The sequence below is a fragment of the Colobus angolensis genome, unplaced genomic scaffold, assembly GCF_000951035.1.
Source record: "Colobus angolensis palliatus isolate OR3802 unplaced genomic scaffold, Cang.pa_1.0 Scaffold72, whole genome shotgun sequence".
Taxonomy (NCBI): domain Eukaryota; kingdom Metazoa; phylum Chordata; class Mammalia; order Primates; family Cercopithecidae; genus Colobus; species Colobus angolensis.
Genome location: NW_012120932.1, coordinates 1475830 through 1497916, shown reverse-complemented (window position 1 = coordinate 1497916; position 22087 = coordinate 1475830). Strand labels below are relative to the sequence as shown.

General features: G+C 39.7%; 1 protein-coding gene across 2 annotated transcripts in view; it reads left to right on the top strand.

Annotated features, from left to right (window-relative positions):
• The first annotated feature begins 1023 nt into the window (after window positions 1–1023).
• The window catches only part of ASPN (asporin), a 29208-nt gene continuing 8144 nt past the window's right edge, over window positions 1024–22087 (top strand). For both annotated transcript variants that reach the window (XM_011927461.1, XM_011927460.1), the window contains exons 1-5: window positions 1024–1292; window positions 8604–8886; window positions 12743–12855; window positions 17334–17547; window positions 18878–18988. In XM_011927461.1, coding sequence (XP_011782851.1) covers window positions 8631–8886; window positions 12743–12855; window positions 17334–17547; window positions 18878–18988 — 694 coding nt within the window. In that variant the 5' untranslated portion in view covers window positions 1024–1292; window positions 8604–8630. The remainder of the gene's footprint in view (window positions 1293–8603; window positions 8887–12742; window positions 12856–17333; window positions 17548–18877; window positions 18989–22087) is intronic.

Below are 22087 nucleotides of genomic sequence, written 5' to 3'. Positions count from 1 at the left end.
CACTTATAACAGTGAGTCCTTGCCACTAAGGTTAGAAAACTGCCCTCTCAGTCTGACTGCGGTGGCTCACGCCTGTAATCCCAGCACTTTGGAAGGCCGAGGTGGGCAGATCATGAGGTCAGAAGATCGAGACCATCCTAGCTAACACGATGAAACACCATCTCTACTAAAAAAGCAAAAAATTAGCCGGGTGTGGTGGCAGGCACCTGCAGTCCCAGCTACTCAGGAGGCTGAGGCAGGAGAATGGCATGAACCCGGGAGGCAGAGCTTGCAGTGAGCCAAGATTGTGCCACTGCACTCCAGCCTGGGCAACAGAGTGAGACTCCATCTCAAAAAAAAAAAAAAAAAAAAAAAAAGAAAACTGTCGTCTCTTGAAGGTCTTAGTTCATATAGAATTGGGCAGTCTCTTCGGGATGAGTGGAAAAAGGAGTACAAATAATGATTTTTTTTTTCAGGGAATAGCATCTTCCCTGCTGTAAGTCTCCCTAAATGTCAGTGAGGCCACAGCTAATATTCTCTTGAAAAGGGAAAGCTGTATGCGTCCTAAGCGGGTGTTACTTGGACATGCATGTGTGGCTGTGTTATATCACATACGTTGAGTCCAGGGAGCAGTTCATGGAGCCTCGCACACAGTCTCCCTGACATGCCTCTAGCAGTGCCAAACGCTGAAAAAAAAGTCTGGAGAAGTACGCACAATGCAATAGCTACAGTCATTAGAAGAAAAAAAAAGGCATGGTTCTTTCTCAGGTACATCTGAAGTTTGGGTATATACTTCAGTAATATTGGTATCCTTTATTCAGATTGATAAATATTTTATTAGTCTATACAGGTTGAGTAAGTTTTGAAATTGTAATTTACAAATAGTCATTCACTTAAGAATCTTATATTTTTAAAACTAGGTATTTCTTGAATGACTCCGACTGCACTTTCAATGGCCAGTTGCCATGCATTATTAAACTTTCTTTTTTTTTTCTTCAGAATCTTCCAGTAGACGTCTAGAGTTTAGCTAGAAGTCTTGGCTACGATACAAACAGTGATGGAAAACACATGAGCAGTAACAAGTTTTAATCTTGCTCCTCAGTACTAACATGGACTAATCTGTGGGAGCAGTTTATTCCAGTATCACCCAGGGTGCAGCCACACCAGGACTGTGTTGAAGGGTGTTTTTTGCTTTTAAATGTAATACCTCCTCATCTTTTCTTCTTACACAGTGTCTGAGAACATTTACATTATAGATAAGTAGTACATGGTGGATAACTTCTACTTTTAGGAGGACTACTCTCTTCTGACAGGTATGTTTCATGTCTATCTTACATGTACCAATGTATACTTTATAGTCAGTACTAAGGAGACATTAATGTTATTAATAAATGCTTATAAATCATATGATAAAGTCCAAAGCTTATCTCTATAATTTCTTAAAAATCAGCATTTAAATACAAACCTAAATTTGTACCTAAAATTATTCTAGTTTTATGTCTTATCTATAATGAATTTATTTTAAATATAATTATGTGACTTTTTTTTCAGCTAAGTGAAAACCTGTCATTATGCTTTATCATAAATGTTAACATGATTGATTTTAAAAGTCATTTAAATAAACATCTTGTGTGTTTATCTAGGAAAATAACCTTGCTACAATAATGGTCATGAAGTTTGGGGATATCACAGCTCTATTAAATGAAACAGTAAATACATTTTTCAATATTTAAAATATTTTCTAATGTGTATTTAAAATGTGTGAATTACTGAAATGTCATTTTTACTTATACATTTGAATATTCATATTTTTCCTTGATAAATGTCTTCCTTATTATAATGAAATGGCACTGAAAAGTTTAAATGGAAATCTATACAATTCCAAGAAAGAATACTTATTAGCAATAGTTTAGCTAGCACTATATTCAATATGAAAGATTAGGAAATTTTCACAGCATGTATACAGTCAGAATTTAACACTTTCAAAGATTTCCCTTGTCCACTCTCAAAGTAAATTTCTGATTAAATTTTAGATTAAAAAATTTAAGCAATGTATCCAAGATTCTACTCCCTAGTAACCTCAATAGTGCACAGCATTCTTTCATGTTAATCTATTCAGAGGTGTGGCACCCAAGAAACAGTGGCCACATGGTGTAGGGACTGAGTCATGAAGAACCTGAGGGGGTTATATTTCCCTAAAAATAAAGTTGTTTAAATCCAAGAATCAAGTTGTTAAAAGAAAGAAAGAAAAAAAGAAAGAAAAATCAAGCACAAGCCCACACACATAAAAGGATCCTGATGTTTTTAGTTTGTTTTTGGGCATTAAGAAGTATAGTGTAGTAGTGGAAAGAACAGAGGATATATAGTCTTCTGTTACAACTACTCAATTAAAAACAAATATTCTGATAAGTGATCTGAGGTTTGAGACAAAAACGATTAACTTTACAAGTACAAGTCTTGAAGCACTGTGGGAAACATCATAAAAATGGAGAGGGAGGAGATTTTGTTTTTTAAGACAGTAGCTTGGTTGCTAGACATATGGAAAAATTAGTGAAGGGAAAAATTAATATAAAAGGAAAAACAGCCAGAATGCTTCGTCAGAATGCTAGTTATACTTCTAAGGTAAAATTAACTACTTTTTAAGGAAAGTGCTATCTTTATCAGTATCCATGAACAAATGGTACTGTGAATAAGTTTCCAAATGCATGCTTGGACTTCTAACTCATTTGTTAGCTTACAAGGCTGTGCCTTGATTATATCTGAATTTGGTTTGGATTCCTTCTGTGAAATATATGGAGTATGTTACATCACATTTATATACTGAAATCTGCTACTGGTACCTGTGAACTGATAGGCATGTTTAAACCAAGGGAAAAGTTGCCAAGCGGGCATTTAAACATGGGATTTAAAAGCACAGTGACTTATTTACCTAACAATAGTGTCTGAGAGGAAATACCATTTCACTTAGACAAACTTTCCATTCTAAGTTTGTAGACCAGTTAAATGGAAAAAAGAAAGCATATGTGTTTCTTAAGCTATATTTCCAGTCCATATGTTATGAACTCTTTTAAGACCTTGGCCAAACCTCCTTAACTAGGCTTTTCCAGAGGAAAGTCTTTTTACTGTCTGGAAGTAACTATGAGATTAAAATCCATTTAGAAGGACATGCAGTCTAGTGGAAAGCACAACCAACAAGCAGTGAGAAGGCCAGCCCTCAGCTCCATCATCTCCAGCCAGTTCTGGACACTCACTGCCTCAGCTTTTTCTCAGTAAAAGACGGCCGTGGGGGGAAGGTCTCAAAGGCCTCTCTTAGCTCTAGGCTGCTATGATTTATTAGTAACAGCGGTAGCACTGGAAGAATACTCCAAATAGTATTCTGATTAAGAGAGACTTGAAACCAAAATCCAAAGCTTTCCATGAGTGGAAAACACTGGCAAAACTGGTCTAAATCAGGGAAATATTGAGTATTCCTGAGAAGAAGATTTAATATTTTTAAAGGTTTTAAAAATAGAATAATCTCAATACTGCCAAAACTAATAAAACAGAGGTTATACCTCATTGATAAACTCAAAACAAGCAAAAGTCCTATCATTTTAAATGATATATAATATTCTCTACATTCTTTCTGAATAATAAGAAAAAATACTGCTATCTAGGTTTCCCTCCTAGATATTCCATTATTTTCCTATTGGTAAACAGTTGCACACTGAACTGGGGGAGGTTTAGGACCTATCCTTAACTTGTACTTATTAACAAAGTGGTGGAAGAGACCCAGCAAGAGACTCAGGTAAAGAGTGTAAATAACAAATTCCTCATGGAATCAAGGTTGGCTTTTTTTCTTTGCAAGCAACCAGGATACAAGAATGCAAAAGGTTAGATTAATTGTATAAGGCTAACAGAAGACAGAACTAGCAGAGAGAAATGAATTTTCCAGAAGGCATTTTTGAGTTTCCATATAAAATCTTTCCTAACAGCTATGGATGGGCAACTGTGGAAGATGCTGCCTTGAGGCAGTATCCTCTCCCTGGAGTTATTCAAGCAGCGTGGATATGCTCCCTGTTCCAGAATGTTCTGGAACCTTCACCACCAGGAAGAACTCCTGTTTCAAAGTTCTCCATCTCTTACTCTCCAGGGAAGGGCCCAACTGCTATATAAAAGTGGCTGCCTCCACTGCTCAGCAACTGGAATGCTTCCCAACAACTACAGATAATGCTACTGCCTAAAACTTGCAGGCAGAAGTCTCCATTTCATATTTTCATTTTACCTCAGTTTTGATTAAAGGCAGTAACTTATCAGTCTAAGAAAAGAGGAGAGACAATGCTTCTCCTGATGCCACTGGGGGCTGGTCAGCAGCCCTGAGGCAGGGATGTGGAAAAAAGCAGGCCCACTACTGTTCCACTCCCTGCCTTCCCTGCCCTGTGTACCTTCTCCTACTCCTCTCAACTGTCAGTTCTGCTCCTCACACGTGATCCCGTTCCTCATCCCGAACCTCAACTCAGTACTGTGGAAGCCTCTTTTGACGGTGGCACAAGGCTGAAGGCATCTGGGAAACCATTATGTGGTGTGCAAAGGAGCCGAGGCCAGTCCTTGTTCCCACTGCCAGGCCACAAGGAACACCACGATGTGTTCTTGGCACCCCACTTTGGATCTCTAACACATTCCTGGTGTTTTACATTTTTTTTTTTTAAGTTCCATAGTTTTTGGTTTCTGCATTTTGGATATATTATCTGTTAAACAGGTTTTCCCGGTCCAGACTGGGAACATAAAGTCCATATAGTTCAAAGATTCTATGGGAAAACACTTAAACTAAAACAATGAGGCTGGGTGCAGTGGCTCACACAGTGGCACACTTTGGGAGGCCAAGATGGGTGGATCACTTAAGGTCAGGAGTTCAAGACCTGCCTGGCCAACATGATGAAACGCCGTCTCTACAAAAATACAAAAAATTAGCCAGGCATGATGGCATATGCCTGTTATCCCAGCTACTTGGAAGGTTGAGGTGGGAGGATCACTTGAACCTGGGATGTGGAGGTTGCAGTGAGCCAAGATGGTGCAACTGTACTCCAGCCTGGGTGACAGTGACTCCATCTCAAACAAACAAAAAACCCAAAAAACAAACAAAACAGAACAATCAATCAACTTAAAAAATAACCTTATCAAAATCTTCATTTCCTATTGACCAGAACAAATATGATTAAGCCTCAAGAAATTGTGAACCCCAAAACAATTTCCCAAGTAGGTGCTATTGTTTGACTTTTGGCTAGAGATAGGTGAGAATAGTGTGTATGGGAAATCTTTGATTACACCAACTCCTACCAAAAGTGGTAGGAAAAGACAGCAGTATATGTAGAAATAAAGCAAAGAAAATTCTGTTGGCGGACTGACATTTAAAATATTTTAAAAGCAACATAATTAAAAAACTATGCATGGGAAGAAAAAAATGCTTTGCTTATAATCCCATTATCCCTCTTGCCAGGTTTGTATATTCTATTTCAATCTTTTTTTCATGTGAATATATGTTTTTATAAATGTCTTTAGTTCTATTGGTCTCAAACAGTAAACTGAGGGTTATGCGTAGACAGACATGGTGAAGAATTTTACTTTCAAAGCTCTGGGTACCACACACCTAATGTTAAAGCCCCACACCCCTATTCCCACCCCATAAGTCACAGTACATAAGGTTTACATTGTCTATTTACTAATCTAGGCATTTTATTTTTTAGTGTTTCTATTACTGCACCTGACATTCAGGTGTGAACTTTACGATCTCATATTTACCTGACAGTAGTTGATGAGGAGTTGTGGGTGTTTATTTTTGAGTGGGGAAGTGAGGGAGAGAAGAGGATAGGGAGGAAGGTGAGCTCTACTCTGAGAGATTCAGAATTCTGACAAGTGACACTGCCTGGGGCACAGCGGGTGCTTGGTAAATGCCCACTGAATAACTCCAGCAACCTCAAAGAAAGCCAGAAACAGGACCTCAAATGACATTATAATTCTATAGCTTCTTGTTGCCAAGATCAGACAAGGTCAAGGGCAGCTGTGCACCTAGAAGATAGAGCTGTAATGCCAGAATGTTACAGAATAAACTGGAATCAGGGGCCAACTTTGATTTAGCTAAGGACCAAGAGCTGACTTTTCTAGGGAATGAGTATTTTGAAGGTTGAGGCAAAGCTGGGCACTAAACCTTAAGGAGTCAGGAGCCACACAACAGCCCTAAGTCAACACACATAATGAGTCAAAGTTAGACAGCCAGCCAAGGCACAGAGACAATGTGCCAGGGACAAAGTGATATTGAAAAGGAAGCCCCCAGTAACCTTTACCAGGACCCCATACAGGATTCCCAGGATGACTGGAATACGAAACATCAACCTGCCTGCCAGCAGGGACACCCCCCACCTGCTACAGAACAGCGGTCAGCCACGGTTGGTGATTTCCACCTGGGGCTCTCCAACAGAAGCCACTGGACCCTGTGTTGCTGGCACAATCTTTCACCCTGTACTGCACAAATCTGACCTCACAATCATTCTATTCTCTACCTTCCAGTCCAAGCTACACAGGTGCTTCTTTATGTACAGATGTATACCGGACAGGAATTTGTACACTGGTTAGATAACAAGAAATGACAGCGTATGCTCATGAAGCCACGAGATTTCTGGATAAAACAACTGAGTCCCCCCACATGAGCTGGAGCAGAAGGCAGCACAGAACAGGGAGTTGGGACACATGAGCCCTAGCTCTGGCTCCATTTATATTTGGTAGGTGACTTTGGGCAAGTCACTTAAGCTCTTTACACCTCATTTCCTATGAGGGATGAGTCTAGAATAACATCTGAATGGACACCTCCACAAAGTAGTGTACAGATGGGAGGCTAGGGCTAGTTTTGAAATGGGAATCAGAATAGGATTATTAAAATATAAAAAACTCTTGCCATTCTCAGATCTGTCCTGTAATCTCTTTCCTAGCAGTAGTGTGGATTATCACAGGAATATCACACATACCTGACCAGTGCCATCCAGCTACCCAGTGGGCAAATGTTCATGCCACCACTCAGCTTTTTGGAGCATATGAGGAATTAAATAATCATCAGGTTAATAACTAATGACAGTAGGACATTCTAGCCCTTGTCTGGTGATTTAAAAAGACATACCACATATAAATAAATATATTAATTAAGTTAATGAATTCATTCTTGATTTTTAAATCCAGGAAAAAGCAGGCCTGTGGAGAGATGTTGAAGCTGACTTTTTGGTTCTGGGAAATTGTAACCAGTTGGGATTTGGAGGGGTAGGTCTTCCTGAGGCTGGGCCAATCCCGGCTGATTATGTAAGTCTTTTGGAGCTCAGCTGCTCTCTGGCACTTGGGCAATGGCGGGCAATGGCAGGCCTGGTGGACTATTTAGGTGACTGTAGCCTGGTGGACTGCTAAGGTCTGCGGAGCCCTCTGCTGTGGTGGTGAGTGGATGCCCTCTTGCTAGGACTCAGTTTCACCAGCGAGCATCTCTAGGATGCATCTATTTTGAATAATTTCACGTTTTTAATTTTTGAAATTTTTGAAGAATATACACATTTCACAGATGACAATTTAAAAATTATGATATGTAAATATGGCAATAAATCTATGCTCTGAAGGTTCTCGTTTGTATAGTTCTGTTTTGTTTGCATTTTAAAAATGCAGCTGAAAACAACCTGGCCCCCCAAAAACAAAACAAACAAACAAACAGAACTCAGTGGAAATTTGAGTAAGAAAGAACAGTCTGGACATCAGACAGTTTGGATCAAATACTAGACAATGGAACAGATTAGAAGGAAAAATATACCAATTGTGGAAAAAGTGACCAACTATGAGAGTGAGGTTGGGAAAGGTGGAGAGAAATCAGTTAAGGAAAAATTCCAGATGTTGTCTAAGGAGACAATGAAGACACTCCTCCTTCAGGGACACTGAATACATTAAGGCAATAGAAAGATTTTGGGAATACAGAGTTAGGTAAGATAATCTGTTTCTGTTTTTAAAATGTTTATTAGCTTTTTCACTATAAAGGTAATACTCATTGCTCGTTATGAAAGTTAAAGGAAAAAGGAAAACACAAGTCATCTATGGTTCTAGTAACCAGAGTTGATCATCAATCAGGCATATTCCTGCCAGGTTTGTTTTTGTTTGTTTCTGAGTGTTTGTAAGTATACAGTTTATGGATTTTTTATGTTTGCTTTATTTTATTTCACAAAAGATAATATCCCATATTTTAAAATGTCTTTGCAAGCATTTTGTGGGTTCCAAAATATTTCATGGAATAAATATACTCTTTTATTTTACTATTCCCCTTTAACCATTATAATTGTCTCAAATATTTCTGCTATTTTACTTCTGTGATGAACATCTTTGTGCACTTTAGAAATGTTTCCTGAGACTACATTCCAAAAAGTAAAATTACTATCTGAAAAACAGAGATATTTTTAGAGTTCCCAATGCACATTGCTGAATTGTCTTCCAAAAATCTTTATAAATTTACTCTCACATTAGCTAAGCAATGGGTAAAAATGTCATTTCATCGCACTCTTGCTGGAACTGAGTAATGTATATATGCAGGAATTATATCAATTTAAACTTAATATCCAATTTCTGTTTAGTCCTAGACCGATCTACACTAAGACACCATGAAGGAGTATGTGCTCCTATTATTCCTGGGTTTGTGCTCTGCCAAGCCCTTCTTTAGCCCTTCACACGTGGCATTGAAGAATATGATGCTGAAGGATATGGAAGGCACAGATAATGACGATGATGATGAGGAGGAGGACAACTCTCTTTTTCCAACAAAAGAGCCAAGAATCCCTTTTTTCCCATTTGATCTGTTTCCAATGTGTCCATTTGGATGTCAGTGCTATTCACGAGTTGTACATTGCTCAGATTTAGGTAAGAATATAAGCCAATTTTATTTTGAAGAATAATAATGCTATTCTGACAAATTGAAGGATGGAAAAAGTCTTCACGGAAATTTCAAAAATAATCTCACTGATTGTACAAGATTTTTTTCATTTAAGTTTTCAGGTGGAAAGTACAGCAAACCCCAAAGTACATCCAAACTTATTTTTAAAATTAAGAAAATCAGAGGAAAACTAAGAGAATGTTGTACATAGAACATTTCCTTCTCTTCCCCAGTTAAATCAAAGCATTTAATTTTAATTCCCTTCAGAGAGAATGGACATCATATGCAGCTCTATCTCAGGGTGTTAGCAGGTTGAGACTATACTTTTGAGTAAAACTCCATGATAACAAAATAAACTGCGTGTCTAGAACAATGAAACGAGTTACAGAAAGCTTGTGAAATCTCTAATCTAGACCTTTTAAAGATAATGCTTTATTTGTTTTTTAACAATTTGGGTTTAAAACTGCCTAACAAAAAAGTGGATAAAGTCTTTTTAAAATGTATAATTCTTTGCTGAGTATTTTCTTTAATACTTCTAATGAAGGAGCACTCAAGAGCACACCCATGCCCTGTTTAGGGAGAGGACATGATGGCAATGCATATCAAGAGTTGTTGCCCTCAGTTATTTCCAAGAGGGGACAGCTGAGACTGACCCCACCGTGGAGGCCAAGGTGTGGCACACAACTCCCACTCAGGGGCTGATGGCCCATCAGGGTCACTTCATGAGTCTGTATGAGCAGATGTCTTGAAAAGCATTAGACTTGCTTCCTACTGCCATAGCATTCATGGCAAGAGTTAAAGCTTATAATAAGTTACTCTAGAGACCTTAATGAAGTTTGTCATTATATGACAAAATGAGAGGCAAACAAAAAGCATTCAGAAAAAGGGGAGAGTAATATGAGCTAGACTTACTAGTAAAGTCTAATGAAACAGGCTAGGAAAGAAATGGGTCTTACGCTTTACCTATAGAATTCTCATGAGAAAGAGATTAAGATGCAAGTACTGTTTGAGAAAACTTGTTCATGGAGAATGACTGTGGAAAAAGCAGCAGGAACAAGAAATGCAGAAGCTGAGACAGATGGTGGGTGCGAGAAGAGGTTAGTTAGGGAATACGAGAACGTACTATTGTACTTAACTGCATCTCAGACAAGAAAAAACATTACCTACTATCAGTCTGCAGAGTGGGTGCATGTTAAAGCACTTTGTAAGTCAAAATTCCAGATAAAAATATGTGTATCTGCTATGACTCCACTAGATGTAAACTGGGTTGGTTCTGGGTAAGATGGTGAATAAGGACACATTTATCTTTAGTGCAGACCACCCCCACGTGCTAGCCTCCATATGTGCCACGGCAGAGCAGTCATATGCTTCCAACATTTAGACCCTGGATGAGACGATGCATAAAACTGCTCCAGTACACACTTGTCACCAAAGACCTGAGAAGCCCAACCTACCTCATGGCAGGAATCTGGTGTTCCCATCACACAGTTTTCCGAACATTTAGCTTTGAAAAAACTCTAGTAAACAAAATCCACCTAAGGATATCTGTGACAGTCAGACATGCCATCAGCATGCTGCCGCAACCACCCTACCTCCCCCAAAACATGACCATAAAGAGTGTCTGGGCCCTTATCACTCTTCCTCCCTCAGGAGATGAAACTCTTTTCAGAACTTCAGTTTCATCAGGGGCAGGGCAGGAGTAGGTTTGTCAAAATCTGTGTTACCAGGAGGATCCCTTCTGCAGAACCTCCAGTTTCCTATGAGACTTCCACTTCATTTTCTGAAACCAAAATAATTTCCTGTGTTCATAAAAATGGCAAAATTAATCTATTCTAACAAACAGAACTGCCCCTCTACCTTGCTAATTCATCAAGTTAACTCCCCTTCTTCTTCCCATATAGAGTTAAATTTTTTGAGTGTCAGTTTGATTTCATTATTATTATTATTATTATTATTATTATTTTTGTTTTTTGAGACAGAGTCTTGCTGTCGCCCAGGCTGGAGTGTAGTGGCGCGATCTCGGCTCACTGCAAGCTCCGCCTCCCAGGTTCACGCCATTCTCCTGTCTCAGCCTCCTGAGTAGCTGGGACTCTAGATGCCTGCCACCACGCCCGGCTAATTTTTTTGTATTTTTTAGTAGAGATGGGGTTTCACCGTGTTAGCCATGATGGTCTTGATCTCCTGACCTCGTGATTCGCCTGCCTCGGCCTCCGAAAGTGCTGGGATTACAGGCGTGAGCCACGGCGCCCGGCCTGTTTTATTATTTTTTTTTGAGACAGAGTCTCCCTCTGTCACCCAGGTTGGAGTGCAGTGGCACTATCTTGGCTCGCTGCAACCTCTGCCTCCTGGGTTTAAGCGATTCTCCTGCCTCAGCCTCCCGAGTAGCTGGGACTACAGGCATGTGTAACAAGGCCCAGCTGATTTTTGTATTTTTAGTAGAGACGGGGTTTCACCATGTTGGTCAGGCTGGTCTTACAACTCCTGACCTCAAGTGATCCACCCACCTTGGCCTCCCAAAGTGCTGGGATTACAGGAGTAAGCCACCACGCCTGGCCAATTTTAAAGTATGGAAAGGAAAAGTACACAGAGCTGTAGGATAGAATGTTGATATTCAAATACTAGATTTTCAGTTCTTCAATTTTTGGCTATTAAATGACTATACTTCAGGAGTGAGGACGGTTCTATCAAAAGTGTACTGACATCCAGGCCAAGGCAGGAGGATAACTTGAGTCCAGGAGTTCCAGACTAGCCTGGCCAACATGACAAAACACTGTGTCTACTAAAAATACAACAATTAGCCAGGCATGGTGGTACACATCCTAGCTACTTGGGAGGCTAAGACAGGAGAATTGCTAGAATCCAGGAGGCGGAGGTTGCAGTGAGTTGAGATGGTGCTACTGCACTCCAGCCAGGGCGACAGAGCAAGACTGTCCCAAGAAAAAAAAAAAAAAGAAGTATGTATGAATCAGCATGTGGAAATCAAAGAATTTACAACTAATTAGAGGAATTAGTTAAAGGAAATGGGTGGCAAAGTTTTTGGTAATATACATGAAAAAAATCTAAGTTTTCTATTTTCTAAACACAACTTTCTAAGGCTTCTTAAAATGATCAAGACCTGGCTGGGTGCAGGGGCTCACAACTGTAATCTCAGCACTTTGGGAGGCCCAGTCGGGCGGATTGTGAGGTCAGGAGTCTGAGACCAGCCTGACCAACATAGTGAAACCCCGTCTCTACTAAAAATACAAAAATTTGTATTTTTGTGGTGGTAGCACACGCCTGTAATCCCAGCTACTCAGGAGGCTGAGGCAGGAGAACTGCTCAAACCCGGGAGGTGGAGGTTGCAGTGAGCCGAGATCACACCACTGCACTCCAACCTGGGCAACAGAGTGAGACTCCATCTCAAAAAAAAAAAAAAGAAAGAAAGAAAGAAGGAAAAATTATCAAGACCCATATGCTCCAATTTAGCACTGTAACAGCCTGAAAATTTGCAAAGAAAGCTAATATTCCTCAGCCAAAGGTACATCAACAGAAGATGCACCTCAGTGCTTGATCACCTTCTCACAGCCACCAGGGCAGCTCCAATTTATCTCCTTTTATTCCACCTTAGAGGGGATGAGTGGTGACAGCTATACCAATCTAGACACCTTGTAAAAATTAGTAAGTTACTCAAAAAGGTCCTGAGGTCTTCCCCCAAAACAATGTTTTTTTTGTCATCTGTTATGACTGTTAAGTTATATGTAACTTGATGATAATCATGGGTTTTAAAAAATGTGTTTCTACCATATTAGTAATCTCATCTTTAGCATGATTCTCTAATATATAATATGTTTGTTTCTTTCTAAGGTTTGACCTCAGTCCCAGCCAACATTCCATTTGATACTCGAATGGTTGATCTTCAAAACAATAAAATTAAGGAAATCAAAGAAAATGATTTTAAAGGACTCACTTCGCTTTATGTAAGAATATATCCTCATACTTTCAAAGATTTAAGTGAAAACTCTTTGCTATAATGATTATATAATCTTTGCTATAATGATTAATTATACTATGTTAGCATAAACAAGTATTACTTTTCTGTATGTAAAGAATGACAAAAATCCCTGCATTCAACAGGAAAATTACAGATTTCATTCAATTAATAGTCTAATTCAATGGATGCTAATTAAATAATAGCCATGTAAAAGGCAGTGGGCTGAGCTTAATGGTCCTCAAATAAGCTTACAATCTATTCAGGTAGTAACAGTCACTATACATTAAAATGAACAAGAAAACAATTACAGCAATCATTAGCAAACAGTGTAAGAAGTCTCTACCCAAACGTGTGAAGACACCACAAATCTCTTAACAGCAGCACACAGAATATATCTGATTGATTAATATATACACGTATGGCTTCTTTATTGGATCTTTAAAGAGGAAAAGAATTTTTTCTTTTTTTTTTTTTTTTTTGAGGCGGAGTCTCGCTCTGTCGCCCGAACTGGAGTGCAGTGGCCGGATCTCAGCTCACTGCAAGCTCCGCCTCCCGGGTTTACGCCATTCTCCTGCCTCAGCCTCCCGAGTAGCTGGGACTACAGGCACCCGCCACCTCGCCCGGCTAGTTTTTGTATTTTTAGTAGAGACGGGGTTTCACCGTGTTAGCCAGGATGGTCTCGATCTCCTGACCTCGTGATCCGCCCGTCTCGGCCTCCCAAAGTGCTGGGATTACAGGCTTGAGCCACCGCGCCCGGCCAGAATTTTTTCTTTACTATATTAGTATCATTTTAATATTCTAGGATTTAAAAGATTACTACTTCCACGTTTAACATTTTGGGCTGGGTGTGGTGGCTCATGCCTATAATCCCAGCACTTTGGGAGGCTGAGGTGGGTGGATCACTTGAGCCCAAGAGTTCGAGATCAGCCTGGGTAACATAACAAGACTCCACCTCTTTAAAAAATATAAAATTAGTTGGCATGGTGGTGGTGCATGTAGTCTTAACTGGGAGATAGAGGTTGCAGTGAGCTGTGACTATGCCACTGCACTCCAGCCTGGGTGACACAGTAAGACCCTGTCTCGAAAACAAAAATAAACCAAAAAACCATTTTGAAGTTTCTAGATTTTAGCAAGTAAAATTTCTGACTTAGCCTGAAATCGGGTTTGGAGGAACGCCTCATTTCCCCCTGCCACAGCTGTGGAAGTATTACCACCTCCCCTCAGCACAGCTCCTGCCTCGCTGACTCCGGCGTGGTGTTAGAGGAAGAGCTCTGGTTCTGTATCATCTGAGGTGGTAAGCCAGGCCTGGCTATTCCAGGCCATTTCCCCACACTCTCAGGCTATGCTGGAGAAAGCAAATTTAAAGTCTGTCATCTCTAGGTAAGCTAAAACTAAGAGAACAGGGTAGAAAATACCATAACCATACTAGCCCCTTGCTACCATGCAGGCCTGGCTCTGTTCCTGTGGCTGAGAGATGAGGGGTCACCAAGCCTCCCTGTCACCCTGGGTCAGTGCAGTGGACACTCTGGCCCATCCCTTCCTCTATGTCACCCTGGGATCGAGGCATGTATGCCAATCATACTTAAGGCAGACTGAGGGATGCTCAATCCTCACATCAAGCCTCCCTGCAAAATCCAGCTCTCACACTGCACTGTCAGGTAGCCAACACCTTGTCTGCTCTTTTCACTTTCAAAGTGTGCAGGCAGCTCAGATCTGATAAGGCTCCATATCAATATAAAAGAGCAACTGGAAGAGTGTATGTTTATAAGTTAGGTCTCACTAAAACACTAAGACAATCAGAAATGACACAACGGATTCCACTGAGGATTGACCCAGTCCACTCACTAACTTTAGGCCACACAATCTTTGGGAGAATGGCAAGGCCATTATTCTACCATCAGAAGTTGGAAATACAGCCTGTTGATGTGTTTACCACTTCTTCAACCCCTTTTCAGCTTAGATAACCACAAGAATAATAACTAATGGCATATTTAATACTGGGGCTATGAAAGTTTTAAATCTGTCATATCATTATTTTATTACATTTTAGGAGCATTCCAGGGACTTAGCCCATATGTATTCTTGTTATTCACCAGGAAATGAGAAACTAAACGGTATCAGGATCTTTCTTAGACCTACTTGATTTTCTTTGAGAAATGCATGTCAGGTATAGAGCAATGGTGGGTAAGCCCCCAGCTGTTAAGTAGTATTACTGCCAAGCTACTATTAGCAGACTGACCCGACTGACCGGGTGTACTAATGTAAATCACTTTTTAAAGTACTTTAAAAATATATATAAAAGTATAAAAGAAGAATAAAATGCTTTATACTTGAATTGTGGGTATACCATATAATTACAAAACATTTATATAATTATAATATCACCTTATATATGTCTTTTAAGAGACTCAAACTATATTTTAGACATTCTACAAATTCTCTGTGTTATGTTTTAGCTGCTTATTTGGCACTCAGGTTCTTACACAAAGGATGATAGTCAGAGCAAAATCACTGAACACACTCACAGCCCTCCCAGCTCACTTCCAGCCATTATCAGACACATGTGGCATGAATCACTGTCCTACTACTGAATGGCTAGGCTCTTCTCATCTTCTGTCCTTACACTGTTTGTTAATGATGAATTGGAGGCTCTGTGATCACCAAGTCGCCACTGAGAGTGCAGTTTAACTGGATCACTTAGTCAGCTCACCATGCAGGGCAGCCCACCTTGTGGCGCAGCTCTTACTAGTCCTGCACAAAACCTCTTACACAGTTTTGTATTACTTTTCCTTCCTTTTACACAGTTCCAACAACTGCATGTTTTAATCAGGAAAAACAAACTAACAAAAGCCCAATGCACTAGACTTGGATCTCATTGACGCACAGGTTCACTTTGTGGTGGGGTCTCTCTAACCCTCACCTGTTGGGTGGCACAGGCAAGTCACCTTTCTTCACTTTATGCATTTCCTCTTCACTAAAAGGAGAGTAATAATTCCAGCTAAATTTACCTCATGGAGTCAAGAGAGGATTCACAAACCATCTTGATGATCCACCAAGTTGTTAAATTCCCCTCGCCTCATTTTTCAGTGTAACCAAAGGAAAAGAGAAGATACTTTTAGTTGGCATCACACACTCAGAAACGAGGATATTTTACCAGTTGGTAACAAAATGTAGTTTCACCTCTTCTCCTAGGCTTACCCTTTCTTGGTGAAACTTTTAGCAATAGTGATCTATCTGGAATTTCCGGAGGGTGAGAAAAGGAAAGCACAAAGGGCCAAGAGTGAGATGAGGAAACGTGCAGATAAAAGGAGTTTACTGAGCAACCAAAATGTGTATTTCTGCCATGGAAAAACAACAACAATGTGAGTAATACCAGTGAGGCATATTAAACCAGTCTGGAAACAAACGGAGATTTTTGTAAAATGAATTTGAGAACAAAATCATAAAATGAATGAATCTAGAGCTGCTCCTTGAGAAAATCAGATGACCTGGATTGGTAAAGGGGGACAGAAAGGTCCTGAAGACGCTCAGTGACCTGTCATCATTCTTGGTAAACATAGAAAATTCTCTCTGAATAATCTGGCAATGAGTAAAGAACTGAGCTATGTTCATTTTGCAATGCAAATCGTTATCAGTGTTACCAACATGTCCCAGTTTGCCTAGGACATTCCCAGTTTTGGTTCTGAAATCCCCACATCCCATAATGTCATGATCTGGGCAGACTGAGATGACTGGTCACCCAAGCAGCCACGCACCCTTGGACATGTTGCAAAGGACTTGGTAGCAGAGAGCACACTCACACTGGTACGAGCACTTTTTACTCTCTGGAGTTACTAGACCCCCTCTGGAGGATGCTGTCTTATTGCCCTGAGAAATATCCAGAAAACTGATAAGCGATTGAGTCATTTCTCAGGATCCATTACTATCTCCCCAATATGTAAAATATGCCAGAATGCCAAGAGTACTTTGTAGGAGTTTTTTCCTTTCAGGTCTCTGTTCTGGGAGAAATGGTAAACATTAGTAAATATGAAAGAAGTGAGGTTTTCAAAGTAGACAAAATCATGCAAAAGTATATTTGGTGTGCGCTAAACATAGTTTTGTAGAGTAGATAGATTTTAAGATAAGATAAAGATAGTATTGTTGGTCACTTCCCTGAAGGGAAATAGGAGGCTGAGTAGAGGCTGAAGCCTTAACCATATGAATGTATTATCTATTCAAAGATTTAAAAGATGAACTTCTATCTAAACCAATGGCACAACATTAATTAGTATGGCTCTGCACTTTTCTAACTCATTAGTAAAAATTTTTTTAAAGCTTAGATCGGGCTGGGAAATTTTTTACATGGGTGATCTAGTACACCAATGTTATAAATTATACTGATTTTCATGATTGGCTAATCACTGTAGAATACTGGTAAATCAAATCCACTTCCTAATATTGTGTAACTTTCTATGCTTGATCAAGGGTCTGATCCTGAACAACAACAAGCTAACAAAGATTCACCCAAAAGCCTTTCTAACCACAAAGAAGTTGCGAAGGCTATATTTGTCCCACAATCAACTAAGTGAAATACCACTTAATCTTCCCAAATCATTAGCAGAACTCAGAATTCATGAAAATAAAGTTAAGAAAATACAAAAGGACACATTCAAAGGAATGAATGCTTTACATGTTTTAGGTAAGTTTTTCAAATGAATGGGACATCTTGAAATTATAACAAACAGATGTAGAACACTTTATTGCCACTATTAAGAATAATTTCCAAAATTAATTTTTGAATATAGTAATCTTTGCCTAGATAAGCCATTTATAAATCAATTAAAATGTCCAACAAAATTTTTAGCACTTAAAGAAAATATGACCTTTGTAATACTGTCTCTCTTTCCCTCAAGAACCTCCTTTGAGGCCAGGCTTGGTGGCTCACGCCTGTAATCCCAGCACTTTGGGAGGCCAAGGCGGGCGGATCACCTGAGGTCAGGAGTTTGAGACTAGCGTGGCCAACATGGTAAAACCCCGTCTCTACTAAAAATACAAAAATTAGCCAGGCATGATGATGGGCGCCTGTAATCTCAGCTACTCGGGAGGCTGAGGCAGGAGAATTGCTTGAACCCGGGAGGCGGAGGTTGCAGTGAGCCGAGATTGTGCCACTGCACTCCAGCCTGGGTGACAGAGCGAAACTCCATCTCAAAAAAAAAAACCTCCTTTGAAAGACTTAGCGTGGTTTCTGTTTCTGACCAGACCCTAATTAATAAAATATAAATTATTCTTATTTAATTTAAAGGTAGTATTTTTAATGTATTGCATAAGCTACTCAAATATAATATACAAAATTAGTTCAGATATTATTTAGAATGTGCACCTAACATTTGGTTATCTGCTTTAAGATTATCGATGTGAGGAATTTTTTGTCTTATATTTAAAACTCTACCTGATTTTATTTCTAACACCCATCATATAACCATGCCATCTCCCTATAATATCCATTCAAAATTCATAACCAATAATACTAATTCATTTATTCATTTAATTCAACCAAGTGCCTGGCCTCACTTACTGGCATTTCTTCAAAGTTATATTTCTGCTAACAAAACAATAATTTATAATTGACTTACAATTTTAAAAAGTTTAAGACACAAAAATGTACACAGAAAAATATAAGCATTTTGGATTATATGAAGGATGATCTTTTTTGATGCACTATTATAATAACAAAACCTTACTTGTGCTCATGGTTGGAGGACAGTGAAATGTCACTGATTTGGTAATTCAAAGTGAATAATAGTGAACTTCTCATATATTCCAGTTTACATAATACAAAGCAGTTATTTTTCTGTTGCTGACAGAAAGGACAGTAGATAGACAGAAGCAGATATACTGAGTGAGAATGAGCCTAAAGGACGAAGGTCGCGCTTCTTGGGATATTCATTCTTGGGATGTGTCTCTCTGCACTGTGAGTTTCCTTTATATACAACCTATGTGTGCTAAGTCATGTCATTCTCCTCTGACAGAAATGAGTGCAAACCCTCTTGATAATAATGGGATAGAGCCAGGGGCATTTGAAGGGGTGACGGTGTTCCATATCAGAATTGCAGAAGCAAAACTGACCTCAGTTCCTAAAGGTTTGTATTTACTTTATCTAAGATACGGTATTTTAAAGTTGTCACCTTTCAGTAACGATTAAATCTAATATTGGAAACTGTGCAGTATACACTATAACTAGAAATCCTTGCACCAGTAAATCTGGTCAATGTAGTCTACACACACATAAAATGCCATATGTAGTGCTTTTTTTTCCTGACAGAATTAAGCCATAATTTTTTTTTACTCCACTAAGAATAAACACTAAGAAGCAATGAACTTTTAATTTTCCTTCTCTTTCCTGACATTTACTCATTTATACCTGCCATTCTGTGAAGTACCTGTTAGAGGTGGGAATTCTATACGGAAGAAAGCAGAGAAAGATAGATGGGGCAAGAGACCCTGTCCCCAGGCATTTAGCTGCAGTTTGAGGTGGAGCCTATGAGGCCAGACTGGGCAGCCCCTAGCTCTGGCAGGAATGGCATCCAGCTTCTTCCCAGGTATACCGTGAAGATTAATGGACCAATACACAAAAAGGTTTGGGGACACCATCTAGCAGATAGGAAGTGACCACCTGTGACATAATCATTACCAAGATGAGCACTGTGCTCTTTATCATGGCTTTGTGTGACCCAAGGCTAGCACCTCAAGTAGAATGCTCCTTAAGTCTGCCAGATGACCAGTGTTCTAACCCATTACTTCCAAGCTCTCTGTCTGATGATTAGCTGCATAGGATTGCCTTTCTTGGAACTCTTGCTCAAAGTCTTGCTTTCCTTATTCCCAACAAGGGCACACGCTCTCTTTGCTTGATGACTAACTGGGTCAAAAATAACCCCTATGATTAACAACATATTTTTACTTTTCAACAACTCTGTCTTTCAGTATCCATGAGTTAAAGCAGCAACTTCATCACGACCCCCTCTAATCTACTCAGCTGACCCAGAAGATCAATAAAACAACATACACAGATAATTTAAAAGACATAGTAAAGCTGTTATTATTAATCAAGAGGTGACCTTTTACTTAGGTCACATAAAGATCATCTAAAGTAAAAGAGGAAAGATAATTTTTCTATCCAGGAACACAACAGTTTAATTCAGAACTATACAAATCCAAAAAACCATCTTAGTCTAGCTTTAAAGGAGGTGGATGTTTTTCTACAAGAAACCAAAAATGTTACATTTACCTTCCCATTTTAGAAAAACAACAAAAAATGCAAATGCTATCCAATAAGTTAAACATATAAAATCCCTTTCATGCGATGCCAGCTGACATCCAGTAAAGGAGAGTGAAGACAAGGAAAAGAAGAGGGTAGAGGGACGTGAGGAGGGCAGCCTACAGGGCTGGAGGAGGGAGCTGCTGTTCCAGGCCGCATCTCCTGGCATGGCCATTCTTTATGTTCACACCAGAAGACTTTCCTACACTGCAAAATTCTCTTTATATTTCAAAGTGTATCTTAAAAGTAAAGGTTTAACTTCTCACGAAGTTTTCAAGATTCTTTCAAAGCCAAAAGGAATCTTTAGAAATTTAAATTGGAGGCCGGGCGCGGTGGCTCAAGCCTGTAATCCCAGCACTTTGGGAGGCCGAGATGGGCAGATCACGAGGTCAGGAGATCGAGACCATCCTGGCTAACACGGTGAAACCCCGTCTCTACTAAAAACACAAAAAAAAACTAGCCGGGCGAGGTGGCGGGCGCCTGTAGTCCCAGCTACTCTGGAGGCTGAGGCAGGAGAATGGCGTAAACCTGGGAGGCAGAGCTTGCAGTGAGCTGAGATCTGGCCACTGCACTCTAGCCCAGGCAACAGAGCAAGACTCCGTCTCAAAAAAAAAAAAGAAATTTAAATTGGAATCAAATCTCTCAACTTAAATAACTATTCCTTCAAATCCCTCTGACATTCAGAATTCACTAACCTGTGAAAGCTGACTGCCTACGTGGCATAATCCAGTCAATATTACCCTCTGTGGCAAGATGAAAGGATGTAGATATCCTGAGGGTTCTCACCAGACCCAAGAAGTTATCATGTAGACAGGAAGAAAATGTCTTCTTTCCTATTCGTTCAGGAAGTTCTACTGCATAATGATACTGTGTGTGTAAGAAGGGAGACCTGTTTGAAGACAGGGTGGGAACAGAAATTCCGGTACAAAAGTGTGCTAACATTTGTCACAGTTACTGAGCTTCTGCCAAATTCACACCTCTGCTCGTTTACCCCAGAGGCTACACTTCACTCTTCTCTCTGGTTACCCACCTTCCTCATTTCCTAAGGGACACAACAGTTCCCTCAACTTCTGCAAGTCCTCTCCCAGAGATTTCTCCCTTCTGACTTTGTACGACCTATTCTAGAATAGGCTGGCACGTTGCATCAGCTATTTTTCCAGTGATTTTTGTATGTATGATGGATCTGTTCAATTAGAATATAAAGGCATTGAGGACAGAACCTTTATTTACATACTGGAGGGTCCATATAATCATTCCATAAATACAATTAAGCTCAATTAATCACAATTCAAGAAATTAGAACCTTCTCAGTTTAGAAGAATTATTTTTCTGCTCCCTAATTTATTTATTTTCAAATTCAAAGTAGATTCTGTAATCAAAATAAACTCACTCATGAAGACTATTGTTGCTATTCATAAGGATGTTTCAATTATCTTCATCAGTCTTTATTGCTAATATAGAAAGGAAATATTTCATCAAGAGTTGAAACAAGGAAAGCATTTTCCAGCTAGCTAACCAGATACTTGGGTTAACAAATAATACTTTGTATATAGGGCTAACAAAATGAGGTTTGATGGAATCTTCTGGTCAGTCCCTTTTACTCCAGCTTCAGTTCATCTGGGGAGAGTGGGGGTCAGGATATGCCCCCGTGAGAAGAGAAGGAATAATTATTCACTGGGCACCTGCCATGTGCAGGGGTACTACAGATACACCTAGTTTACACAAAACTACTGCTAACTGAAAGAACAGAGCCAGGCACAGTGGTTCATGCCTGTATTCCCAGCATTTTGGGAGGCCAAGGCAGGCAGAATCACTTGAGATCAGGAGTTCAAGACCAGTCTGGCCAACATGATGAAACCCCATTTCTGCTGAAAATGCAAAAATTAGCTGGGTATGGTGGTGCACGCCTGTAGTCCCAGCTACT